Source organism: Microchirus variegatus, assembly GCF_963457635.1.
Source record: "Microchirus variegatus genome assembly, chromosome: 10".
NCBI lineage: Eukaryota > Metazoa > Chordata > Actinopteri > Pleuronectiformes > Soleidae > Microchirus > Microchirus variegatus.
This window is the reverse complement of record NC_139811.1, coordinates 18,725,486-18,748,117: the sequence shown is the minus strand read 5'-3', so window position 1 is coordinate 18,748,117 and position 22,632 is coordinate 18,725,486. Positions and strand designations below refer to the sequence as shown.

General features: G+C 39.6%; 1 protein-coding gene across 1 annotated transcript; it reads left to right on the top strand.

The window, feature by feature from the left end:
* Nucleotides 1-617: 617 nt before the first annotated feature.
* Nucleotides 618-22,244, top strand: map3k3 (mitogen-activated protein kinase kinase kinase 3). The gene is made up of 17 exons (XM_083896783.1): nucleotides 618-1,708; nucleotides 7,638-7,709; nucleotides 8,189-8,310; nucleotides 10,057-10,097; nucleotides 10,506-10,605; nucleotides 11,651-11,764; nucleotides 12,022-12,142; nucleotides 12,923-13,056; nucleotides 13,502-13,575; nucleotides 13,728-13,795; nucleotides 14,637-14,732; nucleotides 14,827-14,988; nucleotides 15,644-15,792; nucleotides 16,632-16,763; nucleotides 17,399-17,528; nucleotides 17,664-17,841; nucleotides 18,892-22,244. The coding sequence occupies exons 2-17, from the start codon at nucleotides 7,706-7,708 to the stop codon at nucleotides 19,118-19,120; spliced, it is 1,854 nt and encodes a 617-aa protein (XP_083752909.1). The 5' UTR covers nucleotides 618-1,708; nucleotides 7,638-7,705; the 3' UTR covers nucleotides 19,121-22,244.
* The last annotated feature ends 388 nt before the right edge of the window (nucleotides 22,245-22,632 follow it).

The window sequence follows — 22,632 nt, the reverse complement described above, 5'->3', positions numbered from 1 at the left end:
ATACAAAAGGCCAACATTGACTTATTATTTTAGCAATGCTATACACATGCAGAAAAATATGGGAAAAGTATGCAGTTATTTTATCTTAATCTTACTCTATGTCTTAATAGCACAACCCTGACTCTCTTCAAACTGGACTGAAACCCTAATTAATGTTATTGTTAAAACCTGTGCTATGTACATTTTATATTGGAAATAATTACTTATAATACTTAAGTGCAGTAAATGTCATGCACGTTAAGACTTTTATTTAAGTAATATTATAAATAGTGACTTCAAATTCTACCAAAGACAACTCTCTGGTAAGATAATTGCACTTTTTCTCAAGTATCCCTTTTAGATACCCTATACAAGACTGGTAAATAAAATATTGATGGAGACTGGCTTTTAGAATCTTTCACTTTTCCGACACCTTTGAATGCAACATAAGTGAACTCCGTCGCAGCTGGCCCGCCCCTCTAAAAATAATACGCCGCGCGCTCCCGCGGAAACATTTCCACCGAGTAACAGCGCGTCCCCGCGGCTTCACGGCGCAATTTTTTTGAGCATAAATCATAAATCCTCCTGGGAACAAACCCGTGTTCACACACACGCGAGAACGACGGACGGAATGACATTTGGACCGACAACATGGATATACAACCACACAGCGTCGTTTTCGGTGTGACCTGTTGGTAAAAACGTAGAAGAAGGTTCCGGTGGACAACACATATCTTTGTGTCAGGAAGTTTTGACGTACTCGGCTGACGATAGTGTTTTGCTTTGTTTTGGTCGCTGAAAGTTGTGGTGGGCCGTCAATGGCTGCAGAGAAGTGGAGTCTTTGAACGAGACTGCGTTTCACAGAAAAGGGAAAAGTCTGCACGGGTTTTTTTTACGTGAATGCACCAGGAAGGAGGTTTTCCAACTTGTCCTCGCGTCGCTAAACAACAAAACGGTGCTAACTGTGTGATAAACACAAGCAAGTAGTAATTCATTTAATGTCATTTTCTTCATTATGTCTTTATTTGAACAATATTACTACAGTTACAGGCCTGAGTGTTCGTATATGATTGAAATTCCGAGTTACAACGCAAGGCAATTACATCCTGTTCAGTCATGGAACTGAAGATCTTTGCACAGTAGAGTGTTTTGGACTCGAACCTGGCAACCCACAAAGAGAAATTCTGCAAAGTTAGCAGGAAGAGAGGCCGTCAAAATCACGGAAACCGCACGTTCTTTTTTCCCCTCCAGCTACCCATTGCTTCCAAATGGATTTCATACAGGCCACACGGTTGTTGTTACACCTTTTTTGTCGGTAGCTTTTTTGTGCCACACAATGTTTTGGAAATGTGACTTTCCCGCAAACGCGAGGCTGCACGGGAGCAGCAACAGCAGGATCAGTCTGATGTAGGACAAACCTCCGGAACATTTTCTGTGTTGGACTCGCAGCCGATTGTATTTAAAACTGTTTGTGCGTCTGATACAACTTTCCACTGACGAATAATAAGAAAAAGAAGAACCCCCCGGTTACCTGGGGGGGTCAGCCCCGCCAATGGAACCCTCACACACGCACACACTCACTGGTGTGTCGGTGTGACCAAGGATACCGATGAACTTGAATTACGCCTGGACATTCTGCGTCATCTCTGTCGTCAGAACCGGTAACTCGGACTCGGTTCCACGCGGGACAAGCCCCGTCTTGCCCTGACTGAGGTTGTCAAGGCGACAGGTGAGTGTTGTGAGCGCTGTGCACGTGACATCGCTGACAGGTGGTGTGAATGACAGGGTCCCTCACGATAAGAACCCTCTTGAATCTTGATAAGATACGATACGATATGGTCCAGATACCAATAATATCACGATACACCTCGTAATTCCATGCAATTTACGTTATATATTTAGAATAAAAATATTTTCCATTCTATGATAATCAATATTTTGAGAGACAATTATATCACGATACATCACATCAAGTTAAAAGTGCAGAATTTATCCCGATGTAAACTTCCTCTTTGGCCAGGTAACTTCCGCCCAAGTTTCCTTGGCAGGGACTGTTTACTTTAAAGTGCCTTAATTTATTCATTTAGAATAAATTAAGGCACTTTACCTAGACCGGAAGTTCCAATTAACGCTGTTTTTTAGTGTGTATCTGCGTCCTTACCTTGTTAGCGAAGCCCTGAAGGTTCAAAACAAACAGTTCAGCCATTGCTGAGAACGCTGTGGTTTATTGTAATCTCGGGCTCAGCGAGATCTCTGAAAAAACCCGGTCCGGTTACGTAAACGGCAGTTCTCCTGAACAGCAGATCCTCCTGCTCCGGGCACTAGTCCGGGCATATCCGGTTGCGTACATTGAACCACAGAAGAAGAATAACATCCGTCGTGGAGGTGTTTCACGAGCGACAGTGTCTTCTGACTCTGTGTCTGACTCTGGGTCAAAGTCATAAAAGGGACTGTGGCGGGGAGTCGTGACAAAGCTATTTTTAATCGCGGCTGAGGACAACATTTCTATCGGCTCGTTTACAGCAACTAGGAGGTTTTAGACCATAAAAAAAAAGTTAATGTATGTAAGTAGACCTCCATAACTAACATTATGTGCAACAGGACCACTCTATGTGAGCTTTAAATACCGATATTTGCCCTGGTGTATCGATTATCGTATTGCACAAGGAATGTCAATGATATATCACCAAATCGACATGACATGACCCACCCCAAAAAGATATCATGGTGAAAAATGCTGCGTTCAAGTCATATGGGAAATAAGTTTCTGTTTGAAATTGGATTTTTTTTTAAAAATTGGGGTTCAAGATAAGGTTTTTACTAAAACCTTCCTTGATTCAATAATGTTCAAACTATGTGGCAGAGGTCAACTGTTGTGGGTTTTCTTTTGCCAAAGTCCGTCTTCACTAATCTATAGCACCAAATCACAACATACATTAGTACAGTAGTTCTCAAGCTTTTGACACAAAGAACCACCTGAGAAAATATTGAGCTCTTGAAGTAACACCATTATTGGCAACGTTAAAAGTTCAGTCGTGTAAATAGGTCGAGCAATATTCCTTAAGGATTTTTCACAGGAGGCAGATTTATTCCCAATAAGATCATTTACTCTCTCATCATCATCATCCTCTTCCTCACATATACTTCACACACTGGTATAGTGAAGTTAAATCAAGATTGTTTACATTTTTTTGTAATTGGTTTAATTTCCTATGCACTCCATTCACATACCCTGGCATACCCAGTGGAACATTATTTCTGTCCTCCATGTACCACCAGAGCAAGCTCACTCGTGGTACACATAGCACAGTATGAGAACCATGGCATAACAACATACATTTACATGGAACATGTCCACAAGGAACTGGTATTTTGGTGGCACTGAAAAGCCATTTTTGGAAAATGCCCATTCACAATGGAAAATGTTTGTCACTTGGAACCAAATACATGTGATTCCTGATATTATTCCTTCACTGTTGCTTAGGATTATCTTTGTGTCTTTGTGCCAGTTCATTTGTCAAAGTACTTTAGGAAGCAGAATCCATATCCACCATCATGTGGATGATGTGTTCACACAACACAGTGGACTGCTCCTCCATACACAGTCCAAAGATTATTACGTTTCTGACTTGATGCTCTACAGTAAAAGCACAGTATCTGCACATTGTCCTGACAGACACAAAGGTGCAGGTTGTATGCTTGTTGAGATTGCACATACTCTTTTAAGAACTTGGAGCTGTGTGTGTGTTTAAACACTACAAGAGACATTTGAAACTTTACCCAAGGCAAACACCAGGAGCCTATTCAGATTGCAACAATATTTTAATGTGGTGGTCACCCTGAATCCAAAGCACATGTCCACCTGAAACAAGAGAGACATCAGGCCAGGGGATTTTGCTGCAAAGCATTGAGTCCAGATGCATCACTGGTCAGAGACAGAGTGAGGACTGTATCTGGGAAAAACAGCCTCAGACTAAACACCTCTCAAAGCAGACAGAGAAGAGAAGGGGGGAGGAAAATCCATGTAAATCCTGCAAGTCCTGGAAATATGATGCAAGGAAAATAAAGCGGGCACAGCTGACTGGACTGGACTGGTAGAACGCAGCCTGCTTCTCCTTTTGAATTCCCCGCATTCCGCTAGGGAGGTAATTAAAATCAGGAGAGGCAGCAGAGAAAGGGTAGCTGGGGGATTGGACGTGGAGGTTAATTGTGGGTTTTTTTGTTACAGTGACACCCTGAGGTGAACAAGTTGTGTTTTGCTCTCCACTAAGTGACCTGGCTCTGGATCATTTTTCAGCCAGAGAGAAGTAGGGCTACACAGTTTATAGAAAATTCAGATTCACAATACTTTATTAATCCCGGGGGGGAAATTGTTTAAATGTACCGCCATAGTGATATCATCATGCAATATATATGTAAATTGCAAAAGATAGAACGTTTTCAGACTAGTTGAGCAGCAACAAATAATGGTTGTCTCTTGTGCTAGTTATCTTTAGTCACAAACTTACGACAAAGGCACATAATAGTTTTTTTAAATTATTAAATAATACAAAACTCAATGACCGCACTTTACTCAACTTACCGTAAATCCTTCAATATACCAAATATATGGTGTGCAAATAAACATAGAATTAGTTGGTCAATTGCAACAAAAGACAGTTTTAAAAGATGGATTTAATTGATTATGTTTAAGTTGTTTTCAGATTTTTATATATTTACTTAAGGGTTAGGGTTATGGTAAGGGTACAAGAGATGTTTTTATTTAGGGGGCACTTGGATGTTACTTTTTTTTTTCTTGTAAAATCATGTTTGGTTGAAAATAATGCTGTGTCTGCACAGGCAACTCGCTGTCTGGCCTATGTTAACAATGAATCCAACGCAGACAGACATCAACAGTACCGCGTACATAAGCATTTATTTATCCATTTGTTGTAATATCACCATTGCAAGATTCACTATTCACATATTTTCATAATATTATGCAGCCCTAGAAATCGCTCAGTGTTCCTGAAGGCTCTGAAACGATTAATCGGTTTGAGTGTTTTTATTCAAACAATTTGTCCAATTTTCATGAAAATCATGAAAACTGAATGCATTTCGTTTGTGGACAAAACAAGACATTTGCGAACATCATCATTTCCAAGTTTGACAACCACTCACACATTTTATGGACCAAATGATTACTTGAATAATCGTTAGTTGCAGGCCAAATTGCAAACCTCATAAACTCCATGTTATTTATTGTAGGGGATAAAATATCATCAGCATGAAGTTCACAGGGTTGAAGAACACAGGTTTTTGGCACCCACTGTGTTGGCAGGCGAACATGAGAGTGGCGGAAGCTTGAAAGCTACGTGGCAATGGTCTACTGACCACAGTCGGACGTGCCCAACATTCCTGTGGGTGATTATTACCCAGAAATCCAAAGAGTCAGTGTGTCGCCTCAGGTGCTGATGCTGGCCATTTCAAGCACCAAATTAGTTTCCTGCTTCCCCGCTCTCTTCTCCAGTCTTCGTTGTGCAAACTAACACTCGTACCTCAGATAAGTGCAGCCTCTTCAGTCACCTCCATCCTCACAGCGGTATTTCTCTGCCCTCTTTTCTCTGGCGTATTATACAGTATACTAAATTTCTCTGGTTCTTGAGTCTCACAAAACATCTAATAGTGGGTTCATGCTGCAGTATATTCTTGATTGTGATTGCATCTTTCCATTTAAAGCCGTCATGTCACATTTTTCACTCGTGATTTTCTCTAAGAGGATAATCCTGTTTTCAGTTTGTGGTTTAAATGTTACTTCCACAGAGGAACGTGTTCATATGCAGGTCTTATATTCTTTGGTTTGCATGTGGTCACTATTCTGGAACAATAATAGCTCATGCTTCTGCCCCTCACAATAATTATCTACAGAGGATCAATGCTGGGTTCATTATTAAGAACAATAGCAGTATCTGTGCTGCTGATACTGATCTTATTAAGCAGATCAAGTGCATGGCAGATCTCGGTGAACAAGGTCTCTTTATCTGTGTTGGTTAAATTCAGTCAGTTACAACAGACTGCTGAGCCGGCTTTTAGTGCCAATGCAAAACCTGTCTTCAGGTTACTGTGCATATAAAACATTATATCAAATGGGCCAGAGTCTTTCCTGTCAATGTAGAAGCAGGATGACTCGACACTAGGGCTGCAACTAACTGTTTTCATCATCAATACATATGTTGGTTATTTTCTCGATTAATCGATTTGTTGTTTGTTCCATACAATCTCAGAAAATGCTGTAATATGCCAATCAGTGTTTCCCAAACCTTGAAATGAGGATGGCAGAGCAGATAACAATGTCTTCGTTATATAGAGCAAAGAAACCAGAACATATTTGCATTTCAGAAGCTGAACGATTATTCAACTAATTGTTCTCTACACATCTGTTTTGCTTCATGTTTTCTTCTTTTTTCTATGATCGCTGCAGTGTTGCAGACATTTGCAGATATTAAATGTTGATAAAGAAAGCAAGGGTCTGATCATGCCCGTATATTTCAGAATGTTATTGTGATTGTGAAAACTATCAGTGTCCGTTTGTATGTTGGACCTGAATAACCCTTTATTTTACTGTGATTTTGGCCTCCAGGACAGGGTTTCAAGGAAAAATGATGACTTGAGTTTCAGCAAAAGGGAACTGTAATATATTCAGTTCTGTTTTTAAGCTTCTTTATTTTTTTCATTATTATTTTTTTTAAAGGAAAGCTAGTCATATTAGTTATGCAAAGTAACATCCATCCAAAGGTTACTTGAAAGCTAAGTTCATGTTTAGGACACGAGTTCTGTTGTTTCCAGATTTTCCTAATGAGTTGAAGCTCTGTTTTATTGGGACACATTTGGGGGAAACCCTCACTCTTGAAGGAAATGCTTCTGTTTTATTACAGTTGGCGCCTTGGACAGAGCAGATAATGTTGCACTGTGAACATCAACAATGGCGTTATAACACAGCTGAGTTTCTGCAGCCTGTAAAATCAGAGAAGTTTAAAGATGGTAGATATTTTCAATGGCAGAAAAAGTTTCATGTAAAACAAAAAAACATCTTTTCCCATATGAACTGTGCCAGACCAGTCCCTGCCGGCATAGCTCGAGTTTCAGCCGTTTCCAATTGTCATTCTTTCTCATGAGCAAATCACACAAGACACATTCTCACATGCACTGCACACGTTCTGGTTCACCAAGTTCTTCAGTCAGAAAAATTGTTCATTTTGTAACACACCTGCAAGGATTCAAACATAAACAAATGCCTGTGCTGTAAATAATGAGTTTCTTCGTGTAGCATTACAGCAAAATATTCTATAAGGTAATTCCATTACAGAGATTACTTCTAATAAAGGTGCAGGCTTACTACTTTTTCTGGTTTTTATACTGCGATTAGATTTCTCTGATTGCTGTGACGTCTTCATTTCACTAATGCTTAACAGTAAGCGGATGTTTTACTGGCACGGTGGCAGGTTTTATGAGACTGGCTGATAACCTTGGTCATATGTCATCTCCTGTCTCCGTCTCACTCTCCCAGAGAGTCACATTCTTATACTCTGTCTCTGAGCAATAAAATATTAACTGGAACAATGTCAGCCTCAGTTCTTACGAGCGTATTACTAATTGATTTCTGTGTTTTATTACTGCAGGCTGCAGCACAAGAGAGACAAGTTTCTGAAGAACCGGCTTGTGGAGCACGTACAGAAAGTTCAGCACAATGAGTAAGTCTTCTATATTTTGATGTTGAACAGACATGCTCACAGTGTGACATAAAAACAGACAACACACCATCCCCGAGGCTAAAGCCCGTGTGAGCTGCTGCTCCAGGCGCAGCCTTGTAGAGGCAAGATCTGGTTCTCTGCACCGCTCCAGCACTGTATGATGTCTGTCCAAGCAACACAAGGAGAATATTTTCTCTTTGTGAGTTAGTCAAGCCAAGGCAGAGGTTGCCCTCGAATCAAACATGGGAATAGTCATATCAAAAACACTACAGTCCTCCCTCGGCTCCAACACCATGTCATAAGATAGTCACAATATGGCTACAGTTAGATTACTGACTCATTTTCTCCACAAACCTTTGAAGTGCAGAGCTATGTGCTAATAGCTCTTCCTATTTTCTGTCATACATGCACACTCGGATCATCCATTTTCCAATCTGCTTGCTAATTGTTTATTTTTCACCACCCATTATCCTCTCCAGACGAGAGGCAGGCTCTCCACTCGATAATGAAGGACCTGGTTGCCCTCCAGATGACGCGGCGCCAGCCTGTGTTGTCTTATGACAACAGCAAACCCAAGACACCGGCTCAGACCAAGAGACAGGTACAGTATCAGTACATCAGAGCTTTAGACTGTATATAAAAATGGACATGGCCTTCAATTGTAAAACAAACTCCCCACAATTTGGGATTTAATCGGTTTTGAAAATTACGTTAACGGTTATCCCTGTCTGGTCTATTTTCCTCTTAATGGCAACATAATTGAAAAGATTTGACATTATTTTCAGTTGAAGAAGACCTGAAACAAGTGATTAAGACCACTAACTATTCAGAAAATGATAATGATGAGGAGCAGGCTTGTTCTCCATTATACTTCCATTCAAACTGACATGGTCGGTTAGTGTGTTAGTGAAGTGATCCTTGCTGGCTAACTGCTTCTTCTGTCATGCTTCCTGGGCTTTACTTTTCAAACCAGAAGACTGAAGTGTATCCATTTTCATTGACAGTCTATGATCAGAGTGCATCACAATAAGCGGCAACTCCAAAATCTACGATGATATCTTATCATGTCATGATATAGATATAATATATTTTGACACTGACAATAATTAGTCGATATCCTTTAAAAAAAAAGGATTTTAATTAAATCACTCAGTGTTACTTTTAGATAATATCAATGGATAAAATTTCAAGTTTCAGGAAATCGACTCGTCTTTTCTTTTAACTTTAAAATTCCAGTAAACATTCAAAGGCTGAACTGTAGTGAAGTAGTAATCCATGAGTTCAACTTGGGTCTAATGTTCAGAGTGCTCAGTCATGTTTCACTTTTGTCAGAAAACTCAGCTACTGTTAAGGATCTACCTCAGACACCTTGGTGCTACAAGCAAATATAAGTTGTATGATAGTGTTCTTTCAGTCAAACTTCACAGAAGTGGTTTTAGTCGTAGCACTCAGGCCAAGTCAGGCTCTAAAATCAACAGGAGACATGCGTCTCTCTGTGACCAGCCTGTTGACTGTCAAAATAAAAAGTCAAATTGCTCTAAGTGTTAAATACTCTTTAAATAAGTCTGTCCACTGTGTGAATCATCATGATGTCAATTTGCACACAAATTGCATCTCTGTAAGGGAAAACAGAACATACACAGGTTCACTCACTTGGATTTTGCAGCATTCAGCATTCATAGTCCAGTGTAACTGAGGCTGAAGTCAGGAGGGTCTTAAACACTGTAATTTTATGACTGTGGTTTGATGACCACTGATATTTATTTTATGATGGAAAAGCTAAGATGAAAAACATCAATAGCTATAATCTCATTGCTTGTAGTTTGAGTTTCCTTCGGCCCACACACTTTGCCCTTTCAGCATAATGACAGATGAATTTCCTAAGTAGCCACCCACAACTATGGTAAGCCTTCATCTAAATCCAGTAATTTTCATCTACTTATCTAAAAATATATTCTGCTTGAATGGAGAAGTGGCCTCACTTTTTTTTTTTTTACGTGTCATTGACCTGTGGCTGCAGAAACTCAATTATTTACACAATAACTTAGTTTGTGCTTGTTACAAGCGGAAGTGGGTTTTTCATAAACGATGAGGCAACAAAGACGTACAAAGGTACATGTCCTCCCCGCAGACAATGTGGGTGTAGGATCAACAGGTGAAGACATGTGAAAGTATACCACAGCTTCCAAAAGTCACTCTACTACTGTTGGGGTGTGTTCCCTTGGAAAAAAAATTATAAATCACACTCTAATTGTGGTGAAATACAGTTATTAAAATGTCAGTCTCATTTGTTCCCCTCTAATTACCTCCTTCTACCTCGTAACTTTCCTGTTTCTGTTTCCTGCAGGACGATGTCAGGATAAAGTTTGAGTTCTCAGGAGAACGAAGGCGAGTATCCCACATACACATACACACACGCATGCACACATACTGTATTGATCTATACATGAGTGAGAGTAAGCAGAAATGGACATAAACACTTACACACGCTGCCTTTGTCATATGTACCAGTTCCTGAGAAAGAGCACATCTCGGTGTCAGAAACATGCTCCAGCACTTAATTCAGGCTGGTATGTGAGCTGGAGAACACAGAGGAAAAGACTGTGGTTACTCTGCGGCTGCCAACACAAACTACAAATATGCAAGGTGTACTCGGAGGAATCTGCCCTCGCTGAAAACAGCAGCAGCTTGTGTGTATTTTGCTCGCACGTGTGCATGCGAGTCAAAAACAGTCTCACAGCTGGTGTGAATCACTCACAATCGATCCATCTGTGCAATTTTGTTTGTAATGTGTAGGATCCTGGTGTTTGGACGGCCGGTGCAGTTTGAGGAAATCCAGCAGAAAGTGAAGACTGTGTTTGGGCAACAGTTGGACCTGCATTATATGAATAATGAGGTAACGTGGAGACTCTTGGTTTATCATCTGTCTGTCCCCACTCATTCAGCTCTCTTTGTGTCAAACACTTATCTGTATACTCTCTCTCTCTCTCTCCATATATATATATATATATATATATATATGTGTATATATATATGTATATGTATATATATATATATATATACATATACATATATATATATATATATGTGTATATGTATCTATATATATGTATATATATATAGATACATATATATATATATATGTATCTATGTGTGTGTGTGTGTGTATATATGTACAAACATATATATATGTAATGAATTTTCTTTAGTAACAAAGGTTCAGTATGTTTTGATATACTGTTTATAAACTGTAACCACAATAACTTGCTTTCTTCAACTTTCACTCTGGAACAAACTAAATCCTTAATTATCTCACATCAAAACCACAATATCTTCTGTTTTCGATTTTTTTGTATGATTATAACATATTTGACCTTAATGGCTGGCTTAAGGGTAAGGCAAACATTCAATAACATATTGTGATATAATTTTCTTCAATATCATTCTATCAACAAAGGTTCAGCTGAGGAAGGACAAGTACAGGTTTACAGTTGCACAGTTATTCATTGATGTTTTGAGCTCACTCAAAGTCACTAATGACAAAGTCATTAAGCTTTAATGTTTTCTGAAGGTTATGAGCAGCATAGGAAAAAGCTGGTCTACCAAGTTCAGAGAGAGTCTTAGGAGGAGCAGACATCTCGTGTAGTAAAATTAACCTTTATTAATTAATTGTCCAACGGTAACAGAATTAAATATTTTTACATCGTACAAGACATAGAAGATCTAATTACTTGATTTATCAATTATAAAAATAGCTGTTAAATCTTTCATCATTGTATGTGTACGTCTGCTCTGCTCTGTGTGGATCCACATTTGTCTTGGTTGTTGTGCATATTTGCATACACTATGTCCTCTGTGTGCATTTCCATAGACTAAACGTTTGTGCAGCCTTTGCGTGTTTGTGAATCATAATTGCTTGTGTTTGGCGTGTATCTTGGCAGTTGTCCATCCCTCTGCGAGGTCAGGACGACCTGGACAAGGCGATCGACCTGCTGGACCGAAGCTCTAACATGAAGAGTATCAGGATCCTGCTGCTCACCCAGGAGCACGGCAATGTGAGACACAAAAACACACACACACACACATAGACACACATACACACATACACACATACACAAACTGGGTATTTACAGCCATTGCACCACTGCCATTTCTGGAACAAAAAACCATGTTGTGAAAAATCAAGGTTCCTCATTCTTTTACATCACACTGAATTGTTTGCCGACATGAAGCCATACAGTAGTTTCATCATGTGTTGTGTTCATGTTTTAAACCTCTCACTTTGTTCTCCCCTCGTGTCTCGTAACTGAAGGCATCCTCCCCCTCACATCATGTGGTTTGTAAACAGGTGAGGATTAAGTCCTCACAGTCCACTGGAGACATGAGCACGGTGTACCAATCGGCTGAACCCAGAGGGCGCCACCTATCAACGGGTACATGTCCTCAACCACCTTTCAGTGTCCTCACTAATCTTATCTGCAACAGCATGGCTCGCACACTGATTTAGAGGAGGAAATGTACACACGTCGATCTCCTTGAATTGTGTCATCGTGCCTTTGCAGATTCTTTTTTACTACCTCCGTTTCCTTCTCTCTGTCGCCTTCGCTCTCCCCCTCTCTCTCTCTGTTTCTGGCTGTTTTTTCTTTGGCTTCCCCTTCTAGCAATGGGTCCTCTTCCTTTTCCTGTTCTCCATCACTAGACGATGCCTGCTGGAAGGCAGCCAATCAGATTGTGGAGTTGGATTCGTGTGGTAGACCAGTGGCCTGTTTTAGGATCTTTGCTCTCTCTCTCTCTACAGCAAGGGGTGGGGAGATTGTTTGAGTTCTGGACTTTTCTCGAGCCGTAAATTTTCGAAAACCAGTTCTCGGCCAATCAGCACTGAAACGTGTTGTTTGCTTTATCTCCATTCCACAGGAGGGAGCGAGCATGTTACTGCCAATGTTTATCTTTTTTTTTTACATTCATGACAACTGAATCACGTTACTGCATGTATGCGTCTTTGCGTTGTCTGAGTATTATTTCAACTCCTGATCGACTGCATGGCTGCTTTTTTGCCGCTTATACTAAAATCTAAATCTAAAAATAAAAAATAATTTACAGCAGAACCTTCACAGAGTTATCTTGCACTTAAGTGATGTATTGAAGAATAGTGTTGCTGAAAATCCTAATATCCATATATCTTTTTATCTTCATAACTGCCGTTCTAATACCAGGTTCTCAGAACACGGGGCGCAGCTCGCCACCACCTGGCTATGTGCCCGAGTGCCAGCAGAGGATCGCCCGCCAAGGTTCATACACCAGCATAAACAGTGAGGGGGAGTTCATCCCTGAGACCACCGATCAGTGTGTGAGTCATGGCTTCACAATTATTGGGGAAAATCCGCTTTAGAAAAAGAATTCATGTGATGTGTTTACGACCGCAGACTCATAAAACGGGTTCACATAAACAACTCGGCCTCAACAGCTCGAATCAAAACCTTTTCTGAGCCCTCAAGTTTTTATGCTCATTAAAGGTTTTATGAGCTCTGAAGTATTTTGGATAATTTTCATGGATTTTGGATGTAAATGGAAGGTTAAAGGTTATAAAGGAGTGAACGTGTAAGTAAAAACAAAGCATTCATTTATTAATTCATACGTACGTTCTCAGAAAAGTAGTTTTTGGAAAAAAGGACATTTTTGGCTTTACAGAGTTTGAAAATATACATTTTAAGACAAATCATTTTTTCCAGTAAGTGTGTACATTAAGTGCATGGACACACACACCCATAATTTTTCCACTGTGCCCTGTACAGGTGCTGGATCCATGGAGCAGTGCAGAGAACTCTGTCTCTGGTAGCTGTCAGTCTCTGGACAGCAACACAGACAGGTGAGGAACACACATTTAACATTTAAACCACACAGAAACTCTCTACTCACATGTTTTTTTCAGTGGTTGGATCTTATGTTTATTTTGATAACTGTAAGCTGTATGAATGTCAACAGATCTAATACATATTTCTTCCCTCTCCTCTCTTGCAGCCCCTCACTGAGGAGATCTCGCATGCACAGAGCCAAAAGTTACCCCGATAATCGTCAGGAGTGTTCTGGTAAAAGCAGCTACAATAACAGATGCACCAGCATCATAACAATAAACTGTATTCATATCACGCTTTATTTAACAATGTAATAAAATTGCTAAGCAAGAAAATTAAAGCCAAGGGCAAATAAAGTGAGAAGCAGTGTAAGAAATTTATTAAAACCAATAAGAATAAATAAGAAAGTAAATAGAAATACAATTTCCAAAGCCTTAATAAAAAAATAAGGTTTAAAAATGTAATTTAAAAGACGTGAGGGGTGTGATTTGTCTCAGATCAAGCACCCAGCCTCCTTCCACTGAACTCTTCAAACACATCCTGTGATTTGGTAGTAACCAGCAGTTCTTGGTGAGGGGATAAGGAAGGAGGATTCACATTTTATTAAAGATGATCGGGCAAGTCAGGTTATGTGTAAAACATCCATGACAGGTGTGTGTGACTTGTCCTGCAAGTCACTTAAACAACAATACTAAGTATTGTGGGTTCCTGTTTTCCACATCTTTTTGTCTCAACTATTGTGCTATCCAAAACACATAAAAAACAGAATTCATTGTCATGTTTTTGTGGATTGTTAGTGACTGGCTCAGACTTTATAGACATGGTTTTAATAGCTGAAAGCCCTTGTGAACAAGCTGTAAGGATGGAGTGATGAAGTAGCTTTGAATTTACCAGTCTGGGATCAACAAAGTACATCTATCTATCTATCTATCTATCTATCTGTCTGTCTGTCTGTCTGTCTGTCTGTCTGTCTGTCTGTCTGTCTGTCTGTCTATCTTACATGAATGCTAAATTGTGCTTGAAATGCAGAGTAATCCTGCTGACTCGTACTAACTCTTTGGATATTTGCTTTCAGACCGGGAGAATAATGTGTATGACAGGGTAGCAGGAAAGGGAGGCACCTATCCTCGTAGGTACCATGTCTCCCTGCATCATAAGGACCACAGTGAAGGTAAGACGTCTTCATTCATCTGTTAATTATGGTCCATTTCTCCCTTTCATTATGTGACATTAACCTCGGCCACCCTCTCTTTGATCTCCCACAGGTCGTCGGACATTTCCACGCATCCGTCGCCCCCAGGGAAACCTCTTCACTCTTGTGCCTTCACGCCGGTCACTCAATGGCAGCGAGGAGAGTGTGGGCAGCTGGCAGCGCGTAGATACTCAGGGCAGACACCGTCCTCAGGATCGCTCTGTTGCCCATAAGTGTGAGTGTGATCGACAGTAGCTGTAGTTTTTAGTTTAAAAGGTCCAGTGTATCAGAATCAATATTAGACTGCTCATTGTTCTTTGTTCTTTGTTTATACATGAGGCTGATGTGGGTGGAGCTGTTTTATTTATGTCATAAGCTTCCACTTAAAATGTTTTGGCTACTGTAGAAACATGGTGGTGAAGTATACAGTTTTTTAGTTTCATTCAAGATTCAAAGTGTTGAAATTTTTCTTTGCTGTCCACACAAATGCCGAACTAACAAAAGTCAAAAGAAATAGATAAATAGTATTAATAACGCTGATAAAATAACACAAAATAAGGGCAATAGGCAGCATGTAAAAACGTACAATAGATTACAATAAAAAATAAACGTCTGATCTATACAATGTAATAGAAATATAACACTAAAGATAAAAAAAGTAACTGTGCATATTTTGCAAAAATGTGCAAAATTACCTCATGAATGTTGCACACTGGACCTTTTAAAGACAAATAAATGATGCAGCACTGGGTAAAAGTACTGCAACTTTGAATAAAGCTTCCAATAATCATGTATTGAATTACCAACAGTTTTTAGGACAGTTGAAAAAGGTTTCATTTGACGTCTAACAGCTTTGTGCATGTGCTTTTGTGTTTTTTGTTTTGTTTTAGCACCCAGTGCTCCAGTGACATGGCGACGCGGTAAACTCCTGGGTCAGGGGGCGTTTGGACGAGTTTACCTGTGTTATGATGTGGATACTGGGAGAGAGCTGGCAGCTAAGCAGGTCCAGTTTGATCCTGAAAGTCCAGAGACCAGCAAGGTGAGCATGTTAGTTAGTGATACTATTGCATTCATGAGATTTCAGGCAGGCATTTATCTTACCACCACTTGTCAAGTAATGGCATTTTACAGTCAAACATTAAACCTTAGTTTATTTATTAATACATTTGTCTTTGTCACTGTATGTGTGACCTCATATGTTGTGCATCTTATGTGGTCATCATGCTGGAATGCAGGTAGTTAACCGGCTGAGTCTGTGATTAATGAGTTAACGGTCTCAAAACATCCTTGTTTCTGTTTTAAGGTCAGGAGTCAAGCCACAAATGTAATCTCATACCCTGGCACAGAAACAACATAATCAATGGGAATGTGAAAAGAAATTAAATAGCTCATGAAGGGAAACTTATCTCCCCCCCTTCCCCCATTTTAATGTCTTTTCCTGTCTGCCACTGAGAAAACATGCACTGTCACTTCCTGTATCTGTGTTGTGGTGGTGGAGGGTGACAGGTCAGCGATGTCATCGGCCCTTCTCTCACACACACACTCACACACCCCTCTCTCACCCTGAGCTTGTAGCAGATATTAATCAGTCGTCTCTGTTCTCGTTCTAAGGAAGGTCTCTTTGTGTGTCTTCTGTGCAACTCTCTCTGTTTGGCCTCAGTCTCTGAAGTACAACATTTTTTGGGGAGCTGTGCTGTTAGCATTGCTGTAGGTTTCATTTTTGACCGTCCATGTGATGTCGTAGTTATATTTGTTTGCAGATGCCGTTTGTAAATGAATAGACGTGAATGTAAATGAATAAAATGCATTTTTCAGACATGGCAGCATTCATTCATGTTTAACCTCACTTTTCCCCGACTTCTCCATGTTTCGTTACAGGAAGTCAGTGCTTTGGAGTGTGAAATCCAGTTGCTAAAAAATCTGCATCACGAGCGGATCGTTCAGTACTACGGCTGCCTGAGGGATCACAATGAGAAGACGCTCACTATTTTCATGGAGTACATGCCTGGGGTGAGTCCCAGCAACTTTAATGGCAATGGTTCACCCAGCACTTGGGACAATGGTTACTTTCTTCATTCCCCAATAATGTCAAGGCAACTATAATTTAAATTCAGTAATCCAAGTCTACCTCAACCTCAAGCATGACAGGAAAGCTATAGGCAATAGGATCAATGAAGTTGAAGATTTTTCATTGAAGATGAACATATTTCAACTTCACAGCCATGATGAGAGGAAGGAAAAGACAACAATCATCTCCTATTACGGACTATACAGTACCATATACTCTTTACAATTATTATTATTATTGCAGGAACAAAACACTTAATTGACTAATGTGTTGTATTTTGTATAGTTACAGTGTATGGTAACTTCTTGCAGCCACTTGCTAGTCATCTGACTGTCCTTGGGTCCATTAATTACTAATCATAGAGCATATCACTTCTAGTTTATACCTGGCTTTCTCTTATTTTTTTCTCATTTTCATACTCATTAAATTTAACTGAATATGAACAAGACACAGGGTGTTTATTCGGTTTGCTTTTGACTAATCTCTGCAGATCCTAAGATGTGGCTGAAAAGCACACAAAAATAAACTTGCTAGACTGCTGTATATATAGTTGTAACACTGTCTTTCTTTATTTCAGGGTTCAGTCAAAGACCAGCTGAAGGCCTATGGGGCCCTCACGGAAAACGTGACCCGGAAGTACACACGACAGATTCTGGAGGGCATGTCCTATTTGCACAGCAACATGATCGTACACAGAGACATCAAAGGTAGATCTGCAGAAACACACAGACCTGAGGGTTATTCTATAAGAAATATGTTCAGACAATGTTTTACCAGTGGATGTTTTGGTCTCACCATCATATGTGGTAGATGATAGGTGTCATGTCAACTGTGACTCTTAGGTGCCAACATCCTACGGGATTCAGTGGGCAACGTGAAGCTTGGAGATTTCGGTGCCAGTAAGAGGCTTCAGACCATCTGCATGTCTGGCACTGGCATCCGCTCGGTGACCGGCACCCCCTACTGGATGAGTCCAGAGGTGATCAGTGGAGAAGGCTACGGCAGGAAGGCTGATGTCTGGTGAGGCCGGGAATTACACAGGATTGTAATGGTCTTGGTTTGACAAATATATTTGCAAAATTGTTTCCAGCATTTTTCTTGAGATGTATATATGTTGTACATCTCTGAGCCACAAGAGGGTGATTATTTTATTTTAATCCATGATCCTGCCATAAGTAATAGATACTTGTGGCTGTATAAAGAGGTAAAGAGCTAAAGAAAAGACTACAACAATAATATGAATAATAATAATAATAATAATGTAACAAATATAAATATAATCTCACTTCATCACACAACTCCTCTTTGCCGTGGAGCAAACAGTTGACTACTGTAGCTCCACTAATTATCTCATGTCACAAACAATGAAGCCTTTGTTCCTGTGGGGGAATATAATACTCGCCAGTGCTGCTGGAGTGAGACAAACATGTGCTTTAAGTCTGTGTCACAACTAGTTCAGTTTGAAATTACAAAGGTCATTGGATCCCAAGTCAGCAGACACTGACCGATGAGATGTGTGAAGGTGAAAGTATGCAGAATAGCAACTTATTACAACTAACAGTTTGGTGTGTGTGTGTCTTACCATACTCCAACACACAGACCAGACATTAGCTGTGACCCTTCAGGCGAGGGATGTGATTGGCTGAAGGCCAGTCAGACAGGTTGTGACAGAGGCCGGTATGTACCAGCTTTTCAGTGGGGCTGTAACTCTTTCTGGAGGGGTTGTGCCTCTCAAACAGATGGAGAAGGCCTTCCCCAGATGCACAAGTATGAAAGTTTCCACTCAAAACATTCCTTCAAAGCTTTAATCTTGAGTTGCTGAGGCACAGTGTAGCTGCTTTCACAATTCGTGGATTGTCTGGAGATTATGCTCAATGTGTGAATGTCCACCGAAATCAATGTGGTTTAGTTGATGTCCAGTTAAGTTTATATGTACAATAAATTAAATGGGTGTCTGTGGCCTACATGTTCAAGCCAGGTGCCAACCTCTTGCCCAGACCCACACAATGTCCAAAATTTCAGGACCAAGGTTTGTGGCCATTAACATGGAAACATGCATGTCTTTTACAGGAGCCTTGGTTGCACAGTGGTGGAGATGTTGACAGAAAAACCCCCATGGGCTGAATATGAGGCCATGGCAGCCATTTTCAAGATCGCCACCCAGCCCACCAACCCCCTGCTCCCTTCGCACACCTCCGACCAGGCACGGGACTTTATCCGCTGCATCTTTGTGGAGGCAAAACACAGGCCGAGTGCCGAGGAGCTGCTCAGACATCCCTTCTCCCAGATCCTGTGCTGAAACTCGTCCGGTCTCTGAACCTAAACCACAGAGATGCTTCAGCAGTATCTGTAGCTTCCTTGAAAACCCATCTGTGACAGACCTGTCCTGATGAGTAACTGACCTGTGTGTCAATGTTCCACCCAGTGAGCATATGCTACCACACGGATGCTTCAGAGGAGGCGGCGTTCGCTCAGACAAATCTAAAGAAGACGCAGTTTGACAGCTGCAGTCAACACAATGCCTTGAAAATCAGTGTAAGTCCTTTCTCATACCAAAGTCACCACCAGGGGGAAACATAGTACAGATTAAGTGACTGGTGGTGTGTTTATTTTTGTCAGATACACACACAGGGTTGTGCACACTCCATATGCAGCTTCACTGAGTCATAGCTCATGCACCAGTTGTGTCTTCATCAAATATCCACTCCTCTTTAGTGTTTACATTCACTTGTTGGGAAGTTAGGAGAAATGCCAGGAGGCCTCAAGTGTTTGACTTTCAAATTTAGAGCAGGTCTAGAACTCAAGTGTCCCCAGTGGATGTTGACCACTCCTGGTGCACTACAGTGTTAACCCAATGGCTCGTTCTCCGTTTGGGTTTTTTCCAACTTTGGCAATTTTCTGCTACTTCCTGTCTCTCTTCTACTTTGGATGAAAGAAAATTCCTCCCATACAGTTATAACGTCGTTAAAAGCTCTTTATATTTGATGCAGTTTGAACACAGATGAAGTTATAGAGTTATGTGTAGAGTAGCTACACTGGAGTTTTATTGCAAATGAATGGTGGTAAATAAGCTTTATCATATTTTGGTTTCAGCCCAGAGTAATCAGTGACTTTGTTTCTTTAGAGAAATAATTATGTGATGAGCATTGTTGAACACCTAACACGGCTCTGAGAGTATTTCAGGAATCTTCAGTGTTATTTTAAACATCAGGATTAGAAATTATGTTGTTTCTCGAGTTGCAATCTTGTTTCCTCACCAGGTCGCTCCAGGTACTCTTTCTAGACAAAATATATATATTTCTGTATATATATATATAGTGGATAGCAAATGTATTAGACCACCATAATACCATAAATATTTTAGAAATATTTCAGAAACTTGTTATTATTTATTTGGCAAATAATAACTTGAATGTACCATTTTATACCTAAGTTAGAGCCGCCTCACACGGCTTATACTCTGACAAGTCAGAAATTAATCAAGCATAACACTCAACCACTTCTGTTCAGGAATGCATTTCATAATTTGACCTCTTAATCAAGAAATAATAATGTGCTTTACTGTTTTTTTGTTTGTAAAACAGTACATTTGAAAATTTGTGAATTACAATAATAGTTATATTTTAGCATTATGTCAACATCATTTCGGTTAAAGAGCTTCTACATACTGGTATATTAACCATTACAGAAACATCAAAAAATACATTACTTAAATTGGGTGGTGGTCTAAAACATTTGTTAAACACCGTACAGAAAGTTTATATAAAAAGTAGTATTTAAATGTAAATATTGTCAAGTCCCATAACAAATTAGTTCCACATTGTTGTTAAAGTAAGACACCACACCAAAGTAAGATGTCCAACAAGTCATTTCTAACTTTCGTCTTTGTAATAATCAGGAAATAGTGTCGCAACTTGGGAAACGCATAATTAAAAGTCTTAATGATTAGGCAGCAAAAAATGATTTTTTCATGATTTTTAAGGATCATGAAGAAAACATCAAAGCGCAGTCTCAAACGTCAAGTGACAAATCTTGTTCATTGAACAAAAGAAACTATTTTTTCACTATCAGAGTTATTTCTGCCATTCCTTTACATGTATCACTAACTTGTTAAACCTCAATACACTTGAATAAATCAATAGAATAGTCACATTTCAATACAGACTAAGAATAGAAAACAAATAATCATGTCAAGCAGGACAATGACGTTTAAATAGGAGCCCAGATTTTCTTCAGGATTTGTCATTTTTTTATCCGTTTCATCCAGTTTTTGCTCTACCCGTTGCCTCCATGTGCCTTACACCACCTGCCATCTCTCTCTCTCGCAGCTCTTAAGTGTCACAAGTGTTCTCAGTCCACAAAGTGCCAAAAAAAGGAACAGGTGTGTGAAGCAGACGAGCAAAAATGCTTTTATTTGTGTCGAACTTTGCCTTTTGTTTAAAATCAAACGACCCTGCCAGAGAAACCTCAGCCTGGGGATCAATTTTAAATCGGATGCACTTTTTTGTAAAATGAATGTTGTTCGCAGGGTTTTGTTCTCGTTACCAAATTTGAGTTGTTTTTTTTAAACATTTAGAAAATGTGAAGTGTTTATTTATACCCCCCATGTCCATTCCAATTAGATTTTTTTTAAACAAATATATATATATATGAATAAATATATTTTTTATATTTAGACTGTCAGATCTCATGATACTTTGAAGACGTGGTGTCGTATAAAGTAAATCATAGAAAGCAGCTGGTTTTGCAGACAGTACAGAAATGGGGTTTATAAATGACTTATGGGTGGAAAACGAACTCTGGCGGCACAGCTCATGTTCCCACTCAAGGAGAGAAAGAAAAAAGTTTCCACACATCCTCAGCTATACATTTACATGAGATTATTACCTGACAGGTTTTGGAAACTTAACATCATTTAGCTGTAGTACATTCTCACATCGCTGAGGTCTCATGAATGAAACCTTTTAAAAGGCTTGATTTACAAAAGAAACTGCTGGGAATATTTATGATTTAATCTCCATGTAACAGATCTGTGTGTGTGCACAGGAGGCAAAACAACGAGCAGGTTCAGAGCCAGTGCTGGATCTCAGAGTTCGCTCTTCAACCCAGTCGACGACTTTTTTTATCCCAGGGTTTGGACGATGAGTCCACTATTAACCAGTTTTCAGGGCAAAAGATTTAGCTGCTGCCTTAAGGCTAACATGAGGATATTACTATGGGCTGCTAAAGGCTAAGTGCAGCTAGTTCAGTGTTAAAAAATAAATAAATAAAGGTGGCCTTCTAAGAAAAATAGGGCCCTGGGATAATCAAATGATTACTAGTTGTTAGACATCTATATATGTTAATGTATGATTGTGTATCTTGACGAGACTTGCAGTGCAAAGTCTAATATATCAAATTAGTTTTACAGCCAGAAAAGAATAGTATGTTTAATGACATATGTATAAATATGTATATATGTGTCATGGTTGCTCTACAGAATAAATTGTTTTTAACAAATAAATTGTTTTGTTTGTTTGTTTTTAAAGGTGCATTATGTAATAATCCACCTAACATGTAACAGAGACTCGGGAATAATGTTCATATAACAAACTGAACTCACCAACAACAACAGTACAGCCAAAATATTTCCATTAAAAAGATATATTTTGCAGACTGCAAATCATGTTTACATTTTGAAATAGCCACCTACCACCGTCTACCAATCATTGCAGTCAGTAGAGTCTCAGCTGCTGAGCAACCAGGGGTTGCCAGTTACGTCAGAAAACGAAACCTAAAAGACCTCGGTATTTTGAATTTGAATTTAGTAAC